Raw genomic sequence first — 20,327 nt, forward strand, 5'->3', positions numbered from 1 at the left:
GTAGGAGACGTAAGAGACGCGGGCTCCATCCCCGGGTGGGGAAGGTCCCCTGGAGGAGGCCTGGCCACCCACTCCAGTGCTCCTGCTAGAGAATCATGTGGACAGAGGAGCCTGGCAGCCTGCAGTCCACGGGGTCGCACAGCGTCGGACACGACTGAGCGGCTCAGCAGCAGCAGGCTGATGTTCCCCGCACACTCATACTCAACAGCGCCAGGCCTGCCCGCCCCCGGGAGCCCACCACACCCAGGCCAGGCCGGCTCTCCGTGGCCTGCTCTGGGTGCTCAGCCTGTGCCTGCTCTCTCCCCACTGTCGGAGCAGGCCTGCGCCATCATCGTGAGTTTCTGTGTGCTGTGCCGCCGCGCGCTCAGGCCTGTCTGACTCTGCGCCCCTGTGGACCGCACCTGCCAGGCTCCTCTGTCCACACAGATTCTGTGTGACATCAGTTCGATTATCTACTGGAGTAATTTATGCCCAAATGTGATTTAAAAGTCTCATGTACCTCCCTCCCCACAGGTAGCATGTTTGCATTTTTGCAGAGGCTTTAAGCAAATGAAGTACCTCAGATCCCGAGGCCTCTAAGTGTCCCACGGGCAGCAGGCCAGGGATTTCCGGAGCCCGTGGCTCTCACTGTACCAGCCTGCCGAGCACTGGGGCAGGCCTCAGCAGAGACACACATCACACCCTCTCCCTCTCACCTGTCCACACGCACGGGAGCAGCGTCTTCCTTCCTGCCCCCCAGAATGCGTGGCACTCAGCGGTTTCTCAAAGGAACAGAAAAAACACAGTTTAATAATGGGCCTAATGTCCGCAGTTCTGCAGCTGGGCCTTCCTTTGGGGCCTCTTCTTTTAGAACTAAGTGCCCCATTAGTGATGGGGGCACAGAGCTCACCGAGGCAGAGGTGGGAAGTGTGGTGCAGGAAGCTGTGAGGGGAAGGGAGGTTGAGGAACAAGGTGGGGAGTGAAGTCACAGGTGCGCCTGAAAATGAGGCATGGAGAGAGATCTTCACCTTCACATGGATTTTATTCAAAGGAAGAGAAGGTGATTCCGAGGTGGAAAGACGCACCATGGGATCTGCAGGAGGGTATGGCTGGTCACTTCTCTTTTGCCTCATCTCTGGTCCCATCACTGTCGGCTCAGTAGTGGCGACCGTGCCGTGGTCCCCGCTCCATGCTGCCCCGCTTCCCCCTCCCAGTGGACACGCATCTGTCACTTCAAACCATTTGCTGACTTTCGGCTTCTTCCGAAAACAGGTTTTTCAGGCCCCCTCCCTTTTCAGAGGGGAGAGTGGAGCGTCACTTCCTTTCCTAAAGGTAATCGACTTTTAACTCCTGGGTTGTTTAAAATTCGGAAGCTGTAGCCACTGGCTGAGGATCATGGGGTGTGTAATGGGATTGCGCTCTGGAAGAGAAGCGCGAGGCGTGTTGAGGGGCATGATGGCAGGGGGCCAGCATGGCAGGCTCTGAGGCTGGAGCTCAGTAGCCCCCCACTGACCCTGCAGCCCTAGGCCACTTCACCCTCCAGCCTTCAGGTTCATCTCCTGTATAAAGACAGAGGTCATCGGTACCGTAACCAGAAGAATTAAGTGGCTTTTATGAAAGGAGCTTAACATAGTCCCTGACATTTAGCAAATGCCACATAAATTGTTGCTGTTAGGAGAACTAAATTGAATGGCTTCTGTGTTTATATAAATAGAAAGGTGGTCAAACAGTTATTCCAGTTAGAAGGGAGGAGACGGCAGTAATTCTCCAATACACAGTTTTTGTGACTAAAATTCAAGTCTCACTGCTGTTTTCCAATTGCTGTGCTAAACAGTTTACATAATTTTCACAACAATCTTTGGCAGATACTTCCTACTTTACAGATGAGAAAACTGAGGCTAAGCGTGAGTAAATTTCTAAAGGTCCAAGAGCTAGGGAATCACCGATGCAATGTTTCAGAGTTGCTGCTTTCAGCTTCTCCTCTATCATGCTCCCCAGGTGTGCTTGCAGCCATCACTGACACATAGGCTGTGCAGTAGTAAGATAGGAGAGTCCTGTTCTTGAGCAGAGCATAATGAGGCACATGAAGTCGGCTTCCTTTATCCCCCGCCCCCGAGTTATGGCTTTCCGCCCTGTGTTAGAATGAGGAGATCTCAGGTATTCTCCTCCTAAGTGCCGAGAGTTATTTGTGACAGTTTTATCCAGACCGGGGCCTTCCCTGGTGGCTCAGTGGTAAAGAATCTCCCGGCCAATGCAAGAGACGTGGGTTCAGTCCCTGGGTCAGGAAGATCCTCTGGAGAAGGGAATGGCAACCTACTCCAATATTCTTGCCTGGGAAATCCTGTGAACAGAGGAGCCTGGCGGGCTGTAGTCCCTGGGATCGCAAAGAGTTGGACATGGCTTAGCGACTAAACAGTAACAATTATCCAGACCTAGTAGGAAAAGAAGCAAATATTTCTTAACTCCTTTCCTACTGAGGGATTAATCTTAGCTGCAAGCAGCGAATGGCATTTGGGATAAAGCAGCCAGCAAAGGAGAACACTGGCCCAGCCTCCTGGTTGTCCCTGGTTCATCACAGTATTTGCTCTGAGAGGCAGCATCGCTCCAGAGCAAGCTGCTCACTGTTGTAATTTCCAGAGAGAGCAAAGAAAACGTGCTCATCTCCAGTGCCTGCTGGCACCGAACTTCCCGTAAATGTTCTCGGTGCCCGTCTCACCCTAATTAGCCTGTCTCATGCTGTGTACAGCTTGTAAGAGGCCCTTGGTGCACAGGTAAAAGCTCGAACCTTCAAGTAAGGCTGTGCAGCAGACTCAAGTGGAGCAGCTCCGTGCCCTTTGGGCAGCCAGTAGCACTCACTGCGCTGCTCCTCTGCACCGGCAAGGTCAAGTTATCTCCCATCATCTCAGTTCCGTCGCTCAGTCAGGTCCGACTCTTCGTGACCCCATGGACTGCAGCACGCCAGGCCTCCCTGTCCATCACCAGCTCCCGGAGTTTACTCAGACTCGTGTCCATTGAGTGGGTGATGCCATCCAGCCATCTCATCCTCTGTCGTCCCCTTTTCCTCCCGCTTCAGTCTTCCCCAGCATCACAGTTACCTTCTGTGAACACCACGCCAGCCTGTTAGGAGATTCCCCATCCCTGAATTCCTGTAGGATTTGCAGTCGGTAGCACACTGGCTCACGTTGACTTGCTCTCCTGCAGTTTCAGGTGGGGAGAGGCAGGGAGCATTAGTCTCCTGCCATGTCTGACTTGGGGCGAGGCAGCTGGGAGCTAAATAAAGAAATGAACGGAGAGGAGAGAAGGGACAGAGGTGTGTGTCTGCCTTATCTCCCAAATTAGATTGTCAGCTTCTCAGCCCAAAGACTGCATCTGTGGTTCCTATCTCCTTTCATACTTTTTAGACTATTAGGCAAAGGGTGAGGATGCAGTGCATGCTTATTGCCTGAAGGCCTGAGGTTTTATTTTAATTCAGAGTATGCCCAAAGATACCATTTCCATGCACTTGAACTTCGTGCAGCCCACAACATTGAGTTGAAGGTATCTCTAAATTAGTTTTAGCTTCATCCCTCATAGAACTGAAATCCTTATTTCAGAGGACAGACCCCACGCCGGCACTGCAGTGAAGACAGCGTATGTCGTTGTGCAGCACAGGCCTTATTCTGAGGAAAGGTCCAACACCGAAACCCTGTACATGCCTAAACAGCCACGCTGAATGGCAGCTCATTCCAACCGAGAGAAATGGCATTTGGCCCTGAGGGGGCGTCGCCCGGTCCCCTGGCCAGGACTGGGAGGTTCGTGCTGCGGTCCATCATACCTCTGTCCGGTCAGGTGACCACACGTCTGTAATCCATTTCAGGACCCGCTATTCTGCTCCAGTGATCTGTAATATATCTGTTCTACTTAACTGTATTGATGATGATATCTTTCTAGTGATATTTAGGATCAGGTTAGGTGAGTCCTTCAGCTTTATGCTTCTTCAAGTTGCTTTGATTATTCTAGAACTTTGCATTTCCAGATCTAGTTTTTAAAAAGCATTTACAGTAGTATAGTCGGTTTATAATGCTGCATAAGCTGCAGGGTTACAGCAAAGTGATCCAGTTATACATAAACATCTGTCTGCTCTTTTTTTTGAGATTCTTTTCCCAAGGACAGTCAAATAAGTCACAGAGCTGTTTTTCATTCAGGCCGTCTAGGCCATAGGTAGGTCATGGCATTCCTAAGCACACAGAATGTACTTTTATAGAAAAGTTCCTTCCTACAGATTAGAACGAACCAGTATTTTACTACCACTCACTTTGTCTAACAACAAACCAGAGTCCCTCACTCTTCCACAGAACTGGGAAGCGAGTCAGTGATTTAATTTTAACCTTGGGCTTCTAAGCTTCTCCATTGTGAAACTAGATCTAATAAATAAAGCTAATCTTACCAAGTTAGTAAGGTAGAAGATGCCACACTCCTTTCTGAATGTCTTTAGGTGCTGTTGCCCAAGTTTCCTACAAAGATGTGCAAGGCTAATTTAACTCCCTGAGGAAATACCATCTTACCAGTCAGCTAATGCTAAAGTCAGTACTCAAGGTACTTCCTATGTTACAAGACCAACTGTATAAATTAGACTACAGTTTTTCAGAAGTCTTGGCTCATGTTGGATATATAGAAGTGCATTCCAAAGATAAATATATAAAACCATCTCAGCTGACAGAGAAGCAGGTTGTTGATTGTTCCTCAGGAGGAAAGAATTACAAAGGAAAGCACAGAACAGACAACCTACCTTCAGCAGGGATCACTTCTAGAATAAAGCAATGTGTGTGTGCGTTCAGCAGACATCTGCTGAGCGCCTCCTAGTGCCCAGTGCTGTTCTGGGCACTGGGGTGTAGCTCTGAACAGCACACCACCTCTTCACAAAGGCTTCACACCAGCAATGCCCACCTCCCCTTCCTGCATTAGTTCACCCTCTATACATGAGTATTACTGTCTGCATAAGTTAGAGGGGAAACCCCTGTGACCTGAAAGGCTCTCTAGTCACCTCCTCATTTCTCGATATGCCTTTATAGAAAACTGACTCAGAGCGGCTAAACCTCCCTGTCTCCACTTCTTTCTTTCATCCTCTGCAAACATGCGCCAGCCACACCATCCCTACCGCTCCTGAGACTACACTTGTCAGTCTCATTAGATCCCACGTTGCTGAATCTCGTGGCCAGCTCATCATCCCCGTCTTGCTTGTCCAGTTACTGTCTGATTCCTCCTCGAAAAGCCTTCCTCAGTTGCCTTCCAGAACACCAGCTCCTCTGTTGGTCCCCCACCGCCCCCCCCCCCCCCCGCCTCACTTGCTCCTCCTCAGCCTTCTGTCTTCAGTCCCTCTCTAAATCACAGAGTGCTTTGAGGCGCAGTCCTTGAATCCTGCTTCCTGTCTACACGCACTCTCTAGGTGAAAGCATTCTCTAATCCCATAACCTCAAGTGTCACCTGAAAGTGGACAGCTCCACGACCTCTCTTCTGACCTCCAGGCTAATACACCCAACTGCCTACCCAACAGCTCAGACTCCGTATGTCCAAAACCAGGCTCCCCACCTGCAGTAGGAGTTAGTTTTGACTGCACGTAACACAAACACACATATATCCAAAAAAAAGAAAAATGTAAGAAACAAAAATTGCTTAAATGACATAGGAATTTCTCTCATACATGTAAAGGAAAAAATCTAGACATACAAAGATCAGCAGTCCAGACTGTATGTGGCAGGCACACTTGTCATTAGGGACCTGGGCCCCTTGTCTCGTTACTTCTCCAGCTTTAGTGCGCTTCCTCTTTTCGTTGGTGGGAGAGAGAAATGTAATGGTCCTTCCCCTCTAAAAGAAAGTTACTAGAAATCCTAGACAACTCTTCTGCTTGCAGCTCATTGGCCAGAACTTAGATCACGGCCAGATCTCGCTGCAGGGGAAGTTGGGACAAATAGCAGTTTTTAGCTGAATGACAATATATTCAGCTAAAAAAGGTGGGGGGAGTGGCGGAGGGGAAGCTAAAAAAGAGGATTAAATGGACAGTAGGGAGCAGCTAGCCATGTCTGCCACGCTCTGAATCTGGTTCTCCCCCAGTTCCCCGTTCCCTTGTGAGCCACATTCTCCCAGTCGCTTAGACCAAATGCCTTGGGTCAGCCACGGCTCTTTTTCTCTCCCAGTCTACATCCAGTCCACCAGCAAGTCCTCCTGATTGTACTTTCAGAATAGATCCTGAATCTGATGGCTCTGACCACCTCCACCACTTGCATCTTAGTGCAGGCCGTCATCGCCTCTTCTAGACTTCGCAGATAAGCTGCTGACTGGGCTGTCTGGTTCTGCCAGTCCACTCTCCACACGTAGCATATCATCCTTCAAAACCTAAGTCACTCTGTGTCAGTCCTGTGTGCAGAACCCCGCCTACCTCCTAGCTGATAAAATCCAAGGGGCTTAGTATTAAAAAGCCATGCATCATTTGGTCCTGCCTCACTCTGATTAAATCTATCTTCTCGCTTACTCATTCCACTCCAGCTCTGCTGGCTTCCTTGACGTTCTTTGAATATACCAAGTATGGGCCAATTTTAGGGCCTTTGTATCTATAAATACTATTCTTTCTACCCTGAATGCTCTTCACCTAGATATCCCCATGGCTTGCTCCTTAGCTTCTTTCAGGTCTTTGATCAAATATCACATTATCAAAGAGACCCTTCCTAACAACCTATCTAAAATAGGATTCCCTCTTGAAAATCTTTTTCCCTTTATACAGCTCTTTTTCTTAACACTCAACATTGTCTGACCTCTCTTCTGATACTCTGTGTGTGCATGCTCATTCACTTTCCTTCTCTGTCTATATGTGAACATGTATATCACATATATGCATCTGATTATTGTCTTCCCACTAGAACTAGAGTGCAGACGTGGTCTCTTTTGTTAACCACCATCCTTCTATTAGTTAAGGGAGGTCAGGATAGAGTTCTCTGACAGAGAAATGTAATGGGTACTTCCCTTTTCTTTTAAAGAAACTAAACAGTTCTTCTGCTTATATCTCATTGGCCAGTATTTAGATTATGGCTGGAGCTAGCTGCAGGGGAGGTTGGCAAGTCTCACAGAAGTCTCATTTGAGCTAAGAATGAATGAAGACGAGCGAGCTATGCAAAAGTCTAGAAGGCAAGTACTCCAGGCAAAGGGAATAGCGAAGTGCAAAGCCCTGCTGTGGAAATAAGCTTGTCATGTAGAGGGGGTTTGTCCTGTGTTTGGGGACAAAACAAAGTGGAGTGTGGCTGGAATAAGCAATTATGGAGACACCGGAGCACGATAGAGGCTTCCCAGGTGGCGCTGGTGGTGAAGAACCCCCTGCCAAAGCAGGAAATGAAAGAGACTCAGGTTCGATCCCTGGGTCAGGAAGATCCCCTGGACGAGGACATGGCAACCCACTCCAGTATTCTTGCCTGGGAAATTCCATGGACAGAGGAGCCTGGCGGGCTAAAGTCCATGGGGTCACAAGGAGTCAGACACAAATGAAGGAACTTAGTCAATTTAGTACACACGCAGAACAAGGTGAGAGAGGCAGGGCAGATCACCAGGGAGGGTTTTGTGTATCCCAGATACAAAATGGGAAAAGAGGAAAAGAAAGACATCAGCCTCTTTGGCACCTCAGCCATTCTCCAGCCTTTGGGAATTCCAGGGGTGCACTGCCAAAGGCACACGCAGCTATTTAACTGAAAGTAAGAAAATGTAAACGTTCAGTTTCCCCATCGCACCCGTCACACTGTGTGTGTTGAGTAGTCACGTGGTCCGTGCTGCCTGCCAGCCAGCACACACGGGCCCACAGGGCCACATGCGCCCTTGTCTCAGAAAGTTCCGTTAGTGCGGCTCTGGGACAGCCAGTCAGAGAGGCGTGATACCGAGTCTGCCTAGTCTCTCCTGTGGCTTCTCTCTCAACCCTAGAATCAGCGCTTTCTGTTTCAGTGGAAATGATGCCTGTGGCGCCTAGATTAGCATGCGGCCCGCTGCATGCACACGTGTTCTCGTGGTGATGTTTACCTGTGACAGAAAGAAAGACTGGAAACTCATATGCATTCTTAACCTCATTGCGAGCACACTGCAGATGTGCACATGCGAAGTGTGGAAGTCATCAATGTGAACGGTGTTTTCTGTGTCTTATTGTGACCTAGGGATCTTGCTGCAAGAAACTGCCTGGTAGGTGAGAATAACGTGCTGAAAATCAGTGACTTTGGAATGTCTCGTCAAGAGGACGGTGGTGTGTATTCATCTTCTGGCCTGAAGCAGATACCCATTAAGTGGACGGCACCAGAAGCGCTTAATTATGGTAAGAAGAGACCCTTCCTTTCTGGTGGTCAAAGTGGACTCCATCAGCATGAAACAGTCACGGGCAGGGGCCCAGGGCAGAGCAGAGCACAAGCGAGAATCAGCTGAGGGGCAGCACACAGGGTGTGTGTGAGTTCAGACTTTGCACCCTTGAGGACAGACTTAATTCAGCAATTTTATTGATCAGATTTCTGTGTGTAAGATTGCTAGATTTAAAAGATGGGTAGAGTTACAAGCACTGTTAAGTGTGAGTGTGCATCTGAAAGTTTCTATTGTGATCCAAGAAAAAGATTATTTCTATTTTAATAGTCAGATTAGACCCAGAGTCAAAGTGTTGTGTGGCTCTGGACCATTTCCTTTGAATGCCTTATATTTGGTCCAATAACCTCATCTGATGTTAGGTTCCTAAAATACTAAGTCTGTAGTTTCTCACTCTGAAAAACTGACATGGTTTCTTAGCATCTCAGTCTCTGGAACTTGTATAAATCTTTTGGGAAGAGAGAGATGGAATCTGTGTGTATACATATCTGAATCACTTTGTGAGGACGTTTTGACTCACCTACCCTCCAACATAAAATAAAAATCAAATTTAAAACATATCATAAAATTATTCTTTGTTAATTTGAAGTGAAAAGTACTTCATCATGAAAAATTAATACAAAGTATTTACGAAAGTCTAAATTAAAGACAGGTAATTTAAAAAAAGCTTTGAGGCGAAATTCATGTGATGTCGACCTGACTGCTGTGACGCGAGCAGTTCAGGGGCATTTGGTGCCTCACGGAGCTGCACAGGCGCTGCCTCTGTCTAGTTCTAAAGCATCTTCCCAGTCCGGAATAAAGCCTTACACCCGTATGAAGAAGTTACTCCCCCAAACGCTGGCAACCTCAGACCTGCTCTTGGTTGCTATGTATATACCTGTTCTGCCTACTTCATATAAATGGAATCATAGAACATGTGACCATTGGTATGTGACTTCTTTCACCTAGCAAAATAAGGTTTTCAAGGTTCAACCATGTTATATAGCATGTATCATTATTTTTCTCCTTTTTATAGCTCAGTAATATTCTATTATATGTATCTACCACAATTTATTTATCTGTTCATCCATTGATGTGTATTTGAGCGGTGTTTACCTTTTGGCAGTTGTGAATAGTGCTGCTTTAAACATCTGTATACTAGGATTTATTTGCGTACCTATTTTCAATTAATTCTGAGTACACACTAGGGAATATGGTAATTCTGTGCTTAAGTGTTTGAGGAACCACCGAATGTTTTCCAGATCAAGCTTTGGAATATAATTGTTTTGGAAACAACTTGGGATGGATCCAGACACCACAACCTGCTTTGCATTTTGCATGTCAGCAATGCTATGGAATAGATATGTGCAGGTAGTTGTCATTGTAAGACGCTGACTAAGCTGTTCTAGTTTCCAGCAATGTAGTTTTTTAACTTAATACTTCAGGGATACTAAGCCTCACCCTTAGTCTGTCTTCCCATGTGCTGGCAAGAGAAGTGCTGGTAAGCTTTGAGGAATCCCACCACTCCTCAAAATCCACAGAACATGGCAGCCCTGCTATTTTCCACAGCGGTTCTTCTCTGGGGTGGTCATTACTCTGAGGCTATATTCCTAAGGATAGCAATCACAAGATGAAAGAAAGGACTGTAATCTTTTTTTAAATGGAGACATTTTCTTAGGTAATGAAACATTGCTAAGCACCTTCTTGTTGATTCTTACAGCAGCCCTATAAGGGAGCCAATGCTGGACTAGGGAGCCTTAAATACTTATCAGTAAAATCCACTCTCTAGAATGTGTTCTTAATCCTGTTTGCCAGATTCTCTATATTACATGGCCTTTAAAATCTCTCTTACTGCTAAGCAATTATGCCAGTAAAATTCTGCCTTTTAATCAGAGCATATTTTAGTTGAATTTCAAGCTGACTAAAGTATTTACCAAATACTTTAATTCAAAATTCTAATTCCAATATCTGTAAGAGCCAGACCTAAATTTAGCATGTCATAGAATAAAGGCATGTTTCCCTGGTGGCTCAGATGGTAAAGAATCTGTGTGTAATGCTGGAGACCTGGGTTTGATGTCTGGGTCGGGAAGATCCCCTGGAGAAGGGCGTGGCAACCCACTCCAGTATTCTTGCCTGGAGAATCCCATGGACAGAGGAGCCTGGCGGGCTCCAGTCCACAGGGTCACAGAGACGCAGCCAGGACCGAGCAACTAAGCACAGCACACATGAAGGTCATTGGCGGGCCGTGAGGGGCTGCCTTCAGCAGGCTTTCATGTTAACTTCACAAAGCGCTGAACAACACACCCTCTCATCACAACCTGAAAGTGGCTGAAAGACATAAACCTGAGTCTTTAAGACACCATACAACTCCTAGAAAAGATCATAGAAAAAACAGTCTCTGACATAAAGCATACCAGTGTTTTCTAAGGCCAGTCTCCCAAGGCAATAGAAATAAAAAGGAAATAAGCAAAGGGGACCTAATCAAACTTACAAGCTTTTTCACAGCAAAGGAACCTAAAAACAACACAAGAACACAACCCACAGAAGGGCAAGAAATATTTGGAAATGATGCGATTAACAAAGGCTTCATTTCTAAAGTATGCAAGCAGTTCATACAACTCAACAACAAATAAACAACCCAATAGACATTTCTCCAAAGAAGAAAAACAAATGACCAAAAGGCACATGAGAGGATGCTCAGCATCACTAATTATCAGAGAAATGCAAATCAAAGCTGCAGTGGGGTGCCACCTCACAGCAGTCAGAATGGCCATTGTTAAGTGTACAAGTCAGTGCGGGAGAGGGTGTGGAGACAAGGGAGGCCACTGTTGGTGGGAACATAACTGGGTGACCCACTACAGAAAACAAGACAGGGCTCCTCAGAAGACCAAGCGCAGCATCACCACATGGTCCAGCCAGCCAGCACCTGGGCACACACCCAGGCAACACTCTAACTCAGAAAGACACATGTGCCCCTGCGTTCACAGCAGCTGGGACAGGGAAGCAGCCTGAGCCCATCGTAGGCAGTGGACACGGCTGACAGCCAGCTCCTAGGCACACACACAGGCAACACCCTAACTCAGAAAGAAATGCGCCCCTGCATTCACAGCAGCAGGACAGGGAAGCAGCCTGAGCCCATCGCAGGCGGTGGACACAGACTACACCCGGCTCCTGGGCACACACCCAGGCAACACTCTAACTCAGAAAGACGCACACGCCCCTGCATTCACAGCAGCCGGGTCAGGGAAGCAGCCTGAGCCCATCACAGGCGGTGGACACGGATCACAGCCGGCTCCTGGGCACACATCCAGGCAATACCCTAACTCAGAAAGACACACGCACCCCTGCATTCACAGCAGCAGGACAGGGAAGCAGCCTGAGCCCATCACAGGTGGTGGACACGGATGACAGCTGGCTCCTGGGCACACACACAGGCAACACCCTCACTCAGAAACGCGCCCCTGCATTCACAGCGGCCGGGTCAGGGAAGCAGCCTGAGCCCATCGCAGGCGGTGGACACGGATGACAGCCGGCTCCTGGGCACACACCCAGGCAACACTCTAACTCAGAAAGACTCACACGCCCCTGCGTTCACAGCAGCCAGGACAGGGAAGCAGCCTGAGCCCATCGCAGGTGGCGGACACGGATCACAGCCGACTCCTAGGCACACACCCAGGCAACACCCTAACTCAGAAAGAAACGCACCCCTGCGTTCACAGCAGCAGGACAGGGAAGCAGCCTGAGCCCATCGCAGGCAGGTGGACACAGAAGACGCGGTCCACGCACACAGTGGGCTGAAAGAGAATGGAATGACGCTGTTTCCATGACATGGGTGCAACTGGAGACTGTCATACCAAGCGAAGTAAGAAAGAGAAAGGCACTGCCGGGGTCCAGCCCCGGTTGGATCCAGGTTATCTTCAGGGTGATGGCGTCGGTGACTGAGATTTAAAGATAAGGAAAGAATGAGAGCGAATACTGTAGTGGAGAAAATAGAGGAGAAAAGAGGCTGATGTTCCTTGGTTGACACAGAAAATCAATAACGTCTTGAGACAAGAGACTTGCACCGCCTACGTAGGCCGCAGGCACCCTCCTGGTCTCCTGAGGGAGTAAAGACATGGGGCACCTTCACGTTCAGGTCTTAGAAGCCCAGGCAAATAAGTAGACACGGCGGACCTCTGTGGTCCAGACGGGAACTAGCCTGAAAGAAGAGTAAGAAAGAGAAAGAAAGAAAGACACCGGGAGACCAAGCTTCTTCGGTGAGCGAGGCCCATCACTTTATTTTCAGAGAGAGCTTTTATACCCTGAGTTGTACATGCAGCAAGGTGAAAAATGCAGAGTCAGCTCAACATCCATCAGTGTTAACTTTTATCACTACCAGGTTCTTTACTGCAAGAGTCTTATTTTTTTGTACATTATCTTCTGGCCCGGAGGCCTATTGATATTTTATGACCCCTTTTTGATAAAGGTTGGTCAGCCAGAACAGTAATTTTCCCTTAAAGTGTTTCTTCTTAAATTCCTAGCCTGCATCACCCTTAAAGTACAGATTACATTTTTATGGAGCAAAGATTCAGCGGGTTACAGCAAAGAAAGAACTTTTTAACTCAAAGTCTAATGTTGCTAATGCTAAGGCTACTGCTTGTTTTTTCTACATCCTGACTATATGCACTCCCAGGAACACAGTGGATAAGGGATGTGAGAACTTGGCAGCAAGCACTGGCTCAACAGTGTTGCAAGAGTCTGGATAAACCTGCCAAGTAAGCTAGAATGCTAACAGGGGGTTTGAATTGAAACACTCTTATCTTGTCCAGGATATTTATTAGCTAGAGCCCTAAGTTGATTTTTTCCAGAAAAAGGTGGTCGCGGATAGCCCCCTGTTAATGTCAGAAGAGTTGGTGAAAGGCATAAAATAGTAAGACAGACAGATTCTGATTTGGGGGTAGATGCTCGAGCAGGTCCAGGGGGTCCCTCGAGTCCTGATCCGCCTTGCTCGTCAGGTCTCTCCACATGACCTTGTCATGGGTGGGATCGGCCCAGGGAGTCCCTCGAGTCCTGCATGACCTTGTCATGGGTGGGATCTCCCGTGCTGGCTCCCGGCAAGGCACCATAGACACCACGTACATGCAGAATCTAAAGCATGGCACAAATGAACCTGACTGTTAAACAGAGTCACAGACACACAGAACCAGCCGGCAGTGGCCAAGCAGGAGGGGCTGGGGTTAGCAGGTATGAGCTTTCATGTACAGAATGGAGAAACAGGGCCCCACTTTATATGTTTATATACAGAGAATATTCAGTGTCCTAGGATCAACCATAAGGGAAAAGAATATTTTTTTAAAATGTATGTACGTGTATAACTGAATCATTTTGCTGTACAGCAGAAAGTAATACTGTAAGTCAACTATACCTCAATAAAAATATTGATAAAAAATTTTTAATGCAGAACAGTTTAGCTGAGGGAGAGATTTCTAACAGGATGAGAAGGAAGTCAGGAGTATTTATTACCCAAACCAGTGAGGGAGTTACTGAGTGTGTGCTTGTCACGAGCGGCATTAGGCATTACTGACATAATGGAGGCACGGCACCAGCCCTCTCCTCATTGTGCAGGCATGGACCCGGAATGAAGGAGTTAGCTCTTGTGATTCTAACTTGTTCTTTCCTTTCTTTGGTTGAGTTGGCTGGAAAGAATATTAAGATGCTTATTGTTCTTGAGAGAAGCGTGAGAAAGCACAAAGCCTTCTGCAGTTGTGCCCAGAAAATAATCTATAAAATAACCATTGACATTTGTTCAAGGATTTTTGCAAAGAATGTTCCAGGATGAGCATGTAGGCCGCAGCTTGAGGCCACGGGAAGGATTGTTATCTGAGACCTGTTTTTGAGGGAAATTGTTTATGGCAAAGGAAGTTTGCTGAGCTTCAGCTCAGTTCAGTCGCTCAGTCGTGTCTGACTCTGCGACCCCATGAATCGCAGCACGCCAGGCCCCCCTATCCATCACCAACTCTTAGGGTTTAGGAATAATTAAGAATACTAGAAGCCTTTTTAGGAGATAGTGAGCTTAGGATACTAGGGGCAAGCAGGATTAGAAAGATAAGAAGTAAACTGAGGAGTGTGGTAGGCAGCCCAGACATAGCATGCAGTGTAATCACAAGGAAACATGACTCTGAGAGAACCGCTGAAGCAGGGGCTCTGTTTGAACGGCAACAATGAGACAATAATCTGTGTAAGGGGGAACTGAAAATGTCAAACCTCTGACCTGATGCTTTTGTCAAAGGATAAAAGAAGACCTGATGCTTGAAATAAACGTGTAGTCCTGCGCCTCGAGTCAGAGGCTGCATCATTTCCCGCCAACACCGCTCATCTCTTCAGGCTGGTCCCCTGGCTGCTGGAGCTGGACTCCGCAACGCGCACATGTCTCAGCAAACCTGAGAAACGTTTCAGTTCTCCCAGAATAAAATTACTGAAGATTGGCTCTAAATCCTAGCATTTTTTAACAAGAGAAAACACACTTTACGAAAGTCTTATTTGTTGTTCTACATGGAGATGTAACTTAAAGCATGGCTGCTGTAATTAATACTATATCATATATCTGAACGTTGCTAAAAGAGTAGATCCTTAAAGTTCTCATCACAAGAAAAAATTTTTTGTGACAGTGGATGATAGTATTAACTAGACTTACTGTGATTATTTTGCAGTAGATACAAATAGTGAGTCATCATGCTGTACAACTGAAACTCATATAATGTTATATGTCAATTATACCTCAATAAGAAATACTAATTAATTCCTTAAAATAATCCAGTTAAAACCAGATTCAAAAGTCAGGTCACAGAGTTAGGTTATAAGCTTTCACTTCCAGAGTGTGATCTTGGTTTACAGCACAAGTGACCCTTCTTGACCTCTTCCCAGATACCGTCTAACAAAAAGGCATTGGGTTCTCTGGGCTGTACACGTCTTTGAAGAGTTAATTAGTCTAAACTAGTGGCCATTGAATGATTTTCATGAAAAGCTTTAAATCATTGGATGTCAGACATGAAAAAAGTTGATGTACAGACAAGGCAACTAATCGACTCACATAGTGAATGTCCATAATTACTGTCTAGTAAGAAGGAAACTAATTCACACAGCTGGAGACGATGATCCCCCAGAACATTCCAATCTCTGACGTCAGAGCAGTTAGCATAGCACTATTGTGCTGTTTCCTTGTACTGTTTGCAAGAAAGAGAAAAAGGCCGTCCTACTCAAATTAACAAGACATTTTTAGAGGCTAGGCATTTATAAATCAGGCATTTATAAAGCAGAAGTATGTTGGAAAATGTTGGAAACTCATAGCCTTTTTGCTTCCGCTCCTTGATGTCACATTCATTCCAGAAGGTATCTTTGTTTGGCTTTTATCTCTGTGTTTGTCTAGAGGATTACCACGGAAAAAACAAAACCAAGAGCTTAGCTTATGTAATTCAGTAAAACAGGTGCACCGAGATATTTTGACAAAACAAGGCACCATGTAATTTAAAGAAGTTTTTATCAGCAAGCTGTTAATTTCTACTCTATTCAAAACACAGAAAAATGAATTTTCCATAAATGAAACTGTCAGTGGAGAAAATGAGACCTTTAGGCATGTAAGAATATCTGTAAACAGTGAAGAGTAAAAAAACTAAAGTTAAGAAACTTTCCTTGCTTCTCTAACTTGGTAATTTCAGTAGAAAGAAATTGAATGCAGGCAGAAAACAAAATTACATAACTCCCAGCTTATTTAATCTCTTAGGCATTGATGTATACAAATTTATATCTTTTTTATATAAACCATCCAGCTCATTTAGAGGCCAGAGAGAGAGTAAGCTTGCACAGTGAGTGACTGTGTGCTCCTGGTGGGGAAATGTGATTTGGAAGGTGGTTTGGTTAAACTAACAACCTGAAGACTGTTCATTTAATTGGTGTATTACTCCTCCTGGAAAGCAAAACGAGGCAAGAGAATAAGATCACTAATTGTTGAGTCCCTGGTAAGTTTAAACATGTGACTGACACAGACATACACAATCAGAAATTGTCACCTGCTTACCCAGTGCACTGGCTGTGATTTGTCCGCCCTCCAGGGAGATACAGTTCTGAGAGTGACGTGTGGAGCTTCGGTATCCTGCTCTGGGAGACCTTCAGCCTGGGGGTCTGCCCCTACCCCGGAATGACAAACCAGCAGGCCCGGGAACAGGTGGAAAGAGGTGAGTTCAAGACACAGGGTAGCAGTGTTCACGGCCGACACCGGGGCAGGCTGAGGCTGCGTCTGCTTTTCCCCAGCAGAGGAAGGCGATGCTGTTTGGGTACGTGATAGACACAAGTGTGTGTGTGTGTGTGTGTTTAGTCACTCAGACATGTCTGACTCTGCAACCCCATGGACTGTGGCCCACCAGGCTCCTCTGTCCATGGGATTTCAAAGGCAAGAATACTGGTTGGGTTGCTGTTTCCTTCTCCAGGGGATCTTTGCAACCCAGGGATCGAAGCCAGGTCTCCTGCTTGGCAGGTGGATTCTTTATCACGAGCTGTCAGCAAAGCCCAATCAAAAAGGTGTTGGTACATCTGCTTTTGAACCTGAAGGATGGTGTGGATCTTACACAACAAAAACCAACCACAAAGCCTTGGAAACATCCCAGCACCTTGGAAACAGAAGGCTCTAGGCTCTTCTTCCACTGCCTCTGCCTAGCACATCTGCAAGGCTGTGCCGTTCACTCTCTTCCAGGGAAACAGTTAAGAGGCTCAGGAATAGTACCTGTTTTTTATTCTATGCCAAATAAACACCGTTAATGTCCCTACTAATTGAAAGGTAGTTAGACTCCAGGAAGAAGTTGACAGTCTTGTAACAGTTCTGAAGAAACCCTGTGGTATCCTCAGATCAAAGGCAGGCCTGAGCATGCGATGCTGACACCCTCGCGTGGACCTGTGTGTCCACGGCTTTCAACAAATGCCAGCGCCCTAGCTTCAGGCCCCCCCCAGGGGGGCATGGTTGTAGGGTTGAGGGCAGGAGGGTGGCTTGACAGCGTCCTTCCTAACCCTGAGGACATGCGGACAGGCACACGCATCCCACCCAGCACCCTGCTGGGACACTGCCTGGTGACTATGAATTAAAGATTCTTCTCAGCTGTAAAGCAATATGACTTGTATTCATGCTTATTTCACTTTTGAAGTAATGTTTCTAAATCCTCATTCTCTCTTCACCTTCAGAAACCTGAGCTGAAGAGGTGATTTTAAAAAAAGAAAAAAACTGCCCACAGCATCTAAAAGCTAATACTTAGAGCAGCTAAAACATGCACTTGTATGCACTGTTTCTCACATCAGGCTTTGTTCATTTGTCACAAACACAAAATGGGTTCGTGGCACTAGAAGGTAATGATGTTGCTCTGTAATATTAAAACCTGCATTACTTACAGGAGAAAAAAAACAACCAGCCTGCTCTAGAATGGCATTTTTTGTTTCTGTTAACCGACAGCATAGGGTACTGCAAACTGCGCGATGCCCTGTGTGAACAGTGATGTCTGGTTATCCCCATCCTAAATTCTTTGTCCCTCTCTTGTGTCTTCAGGATACCGGATGTCAGCCCCTCAGCACTGCCCAGAGGACATATTTAAAATCATGATGAAGTGTTGGGATTATAAACCCGAAAACCGCCCCAAGTTCAGTGAACTTCAGAAAGAGCTCGCGGTCATCAAGAAGAAGATCACGTAGTGACGGAGCAGCGTGGATGCGGCCTCTTCTCCCGCAGAGTAATACTATTCTCCTTGTTAATGAGTGTATACCGTGTTGTGCGCAACTGTCTTCTAAGGTTACTTTTTTATTAACTGTTTTTTTACATATGTGCTGTTTAAGAAACAAAAACAAAAAAAAGGCATTAAAGCAGCAGTCCTTGCACGCGCGTGCCTAGCTCAGCCCCGCAGGAGCAGACAGGCACGGGCTCTCGCGTGCGGGGAGCCCGCCTGTCTTGCCCGCACCGGGAGCTCTGGCGCTCCGCAGGGCCGCTTTCCTTCAGGCCCGGCTCCCCGCTGCCGCCCCGGCCGCGGACCCCGCTCTGTCCGTCCGTGCGCCGCCCGGCACGCCATGTCTGCGAGGCATGTCCCGACCAAAGTCAGCTTTCTGCGCCGCCAGGGCGGGAGCGTGTTGGTAAATATCACTTCACACTGAGAACTGTTCAGACCTCCCAGGGGATTTTTCTCCTTTCTCACCAGAAATAAGCATAAGAACCCTCCCATTTCTGTACTCCCAGTAAGGCTGTGGTTTTCCTCCTCTTTGTCGGAGATGGTGGCTGGAGTCCCCTCACAGAGCTGGCAGTTGAGGCCGCGGCTTTTAGAGGCCGTTTTGGACGGCTGTAACCTGTGGCAGAGTCACGCCTCCACACACACAGACACACGACCACACACACAGACACACGTGCACACACAGACACACTTTATGATCTGAATTCATGAACAAGGTTCTGAGAAATGTTTTCAGGAGCTGTTAGATACAGCCCTCTCGGCGACCAGAAATTGTTTAGGGAAGCTCCAATGCACAAGTCCACAAAAGTCACAGTGTGCTTTGAAGCGCCTTCATTTGAGAGGAGACATCTCGGAATTCAGTTCCTTTCATCTGCGCCACTTTCCAGGGCTGTCCGAACTGAATGGTCCTAGTTCATAAACATTCCTGTGTGTGCACCTGCGGGCATGTGTGCATGCTCCCCCCACCACACACACACACAGATAATACCAGGAAGTCAGGCAGCTGGGAATGGAGTGGACGGCTCCGCAGTCAGAGGAGCATTATCGAGGAGGAAGCTGTAGAGGCGACTGCTTTGTCCGCTCCCTGTTCACTTACTCTCACGGGGATACCTGGGAACTCTTACCGTTAGTGGACAGCTGTGAGCGCAGCGTGGAGATGCGTCACGGGGAAAACGCTGCCGGGTTTAAACTAGGATTCTCTTCGGCTGACTCTTAGCCGCATCCAGGGAACTTACCCCATGTTCTGTATATAGTTGCCTCAGGAAACACGTGTGTGTAAGAGACGGTCACACTCAGGGGTAAATGTGGCCTGGGAGCTTTTAGTGCGTGCTCCGGCCTGTGTCCAGATGCACAGCTGCCGTTCAGTGCAGGCGTTTGTGGGATAGCAATGCCTCCCGCCCCATCCACCCGCTTCCTCCTGGGAATATCACTGCGCACGGAATAATGGTGAAGAGAAAAGGGGCTGTGTGTGTGTGAGTCTCATATGTTTCATGATTACCACATCCGGACTCAAATGAAAGCATAATAAACTTGCCCTCAAAAATAATGCAATATACAAGGCAACTTCTTTTAAAAGCAGCTTTGTTTCCCTTCTGTCAAATATGAGTAAGTGAAACCTTCTTTTGATGGCATAAACTGCAGTAGATCACAGCACAGACTCAAGATTAAGAGCTCTGCTCTACACTCACTTGCCAGCTTTCAAAAGCAGGAATAAAACAGGGACATTTCTGCCCTTTGCCAATGCTTCCAAGTGCACTTCTGTAGCATCCTTTATTAAAAACAAAAACAGCCTCCCATCACTTAGCAGCCCCAAAGCTTAGCTCTCAGCAAAGAGAGAGAATGAAGGTTTGGGCTTTAATTTTGAGAACAAGACCTGAAGCTTAATCTTTCCATTCTGGTGGAAAGAATGAACACGGCTTTGATATTTCACTCATCCAGGCCATTAGAATTTACAATTCACATCATATCTTTATGCTTAAATTAAAGAAGCTTTTCATAACATCGTGACATCCGCAGCATTTAAATTCTATCTTATTCTGTATCCCAAAGCAGGCTGTGGTATAGTTCAGGATTAATAACTTCTTTCAGGGTCATATCAGTTGTATAGAATATTCACTTTAATATAGGCACATGCATTATGAAAACCTTATGCAGACCACTTTTTTACCATTAATTTTGTTGTGCTTAAAGCATAATTTATTCATCCCTTCTGTCACCGATAATTATTGGAATTATGTACTTTAGGAGGCTAATCCATACCCAGAAAGCTCACTTGCA

General features: G+C 46.8%; 1 protein-coding gene across 1 annotated transcript in view; it reads left to right on the forward strand.

Annotated features, from left to right (window-relative positions):
- The window catches only part of FER (FER tyrosine kinase), a 459,494-nt gene extending 441,378 nt beyond the window's left edge, over positions 1–18,116 (forward strand). Inside the window, exons 18-20 of the mRNA XM_052643475.1 lie at positions 8,145–8,299; positions 16,404–16,526; positions 17,882–18,116. Of these exons, the coding sequence (XP_052499435.1) occupies positions 8,145–8,299; positions 16,404–16,526; positions 17,882–18,024 (421 nt within the window). The 3' untranslated portion in view covers positions 18,025–18,116. The remainder of the gene's footprint in view (positions 1–8,144; positions 8,300–16,403; positions 16,527–17,881) is intronic.
- Positions 18,117–20,327: the final 2,211 nt, after the last annotated feature.

Source organism: Budorcas taxicolor, chromosome 7 (assembly GCF_023091745.1).
Source record: "Budorcas taxicolor isolate Tak-1 chromosome 7, Takin1.1, whole genome shotgun sequence".
Classification (NCBI taxonomy): Eukaryota; Metazoa; Chordata; class Mammalia; order Artiodactyla; family Bovidae; genus Budorcas; species Budorcas taxicolor.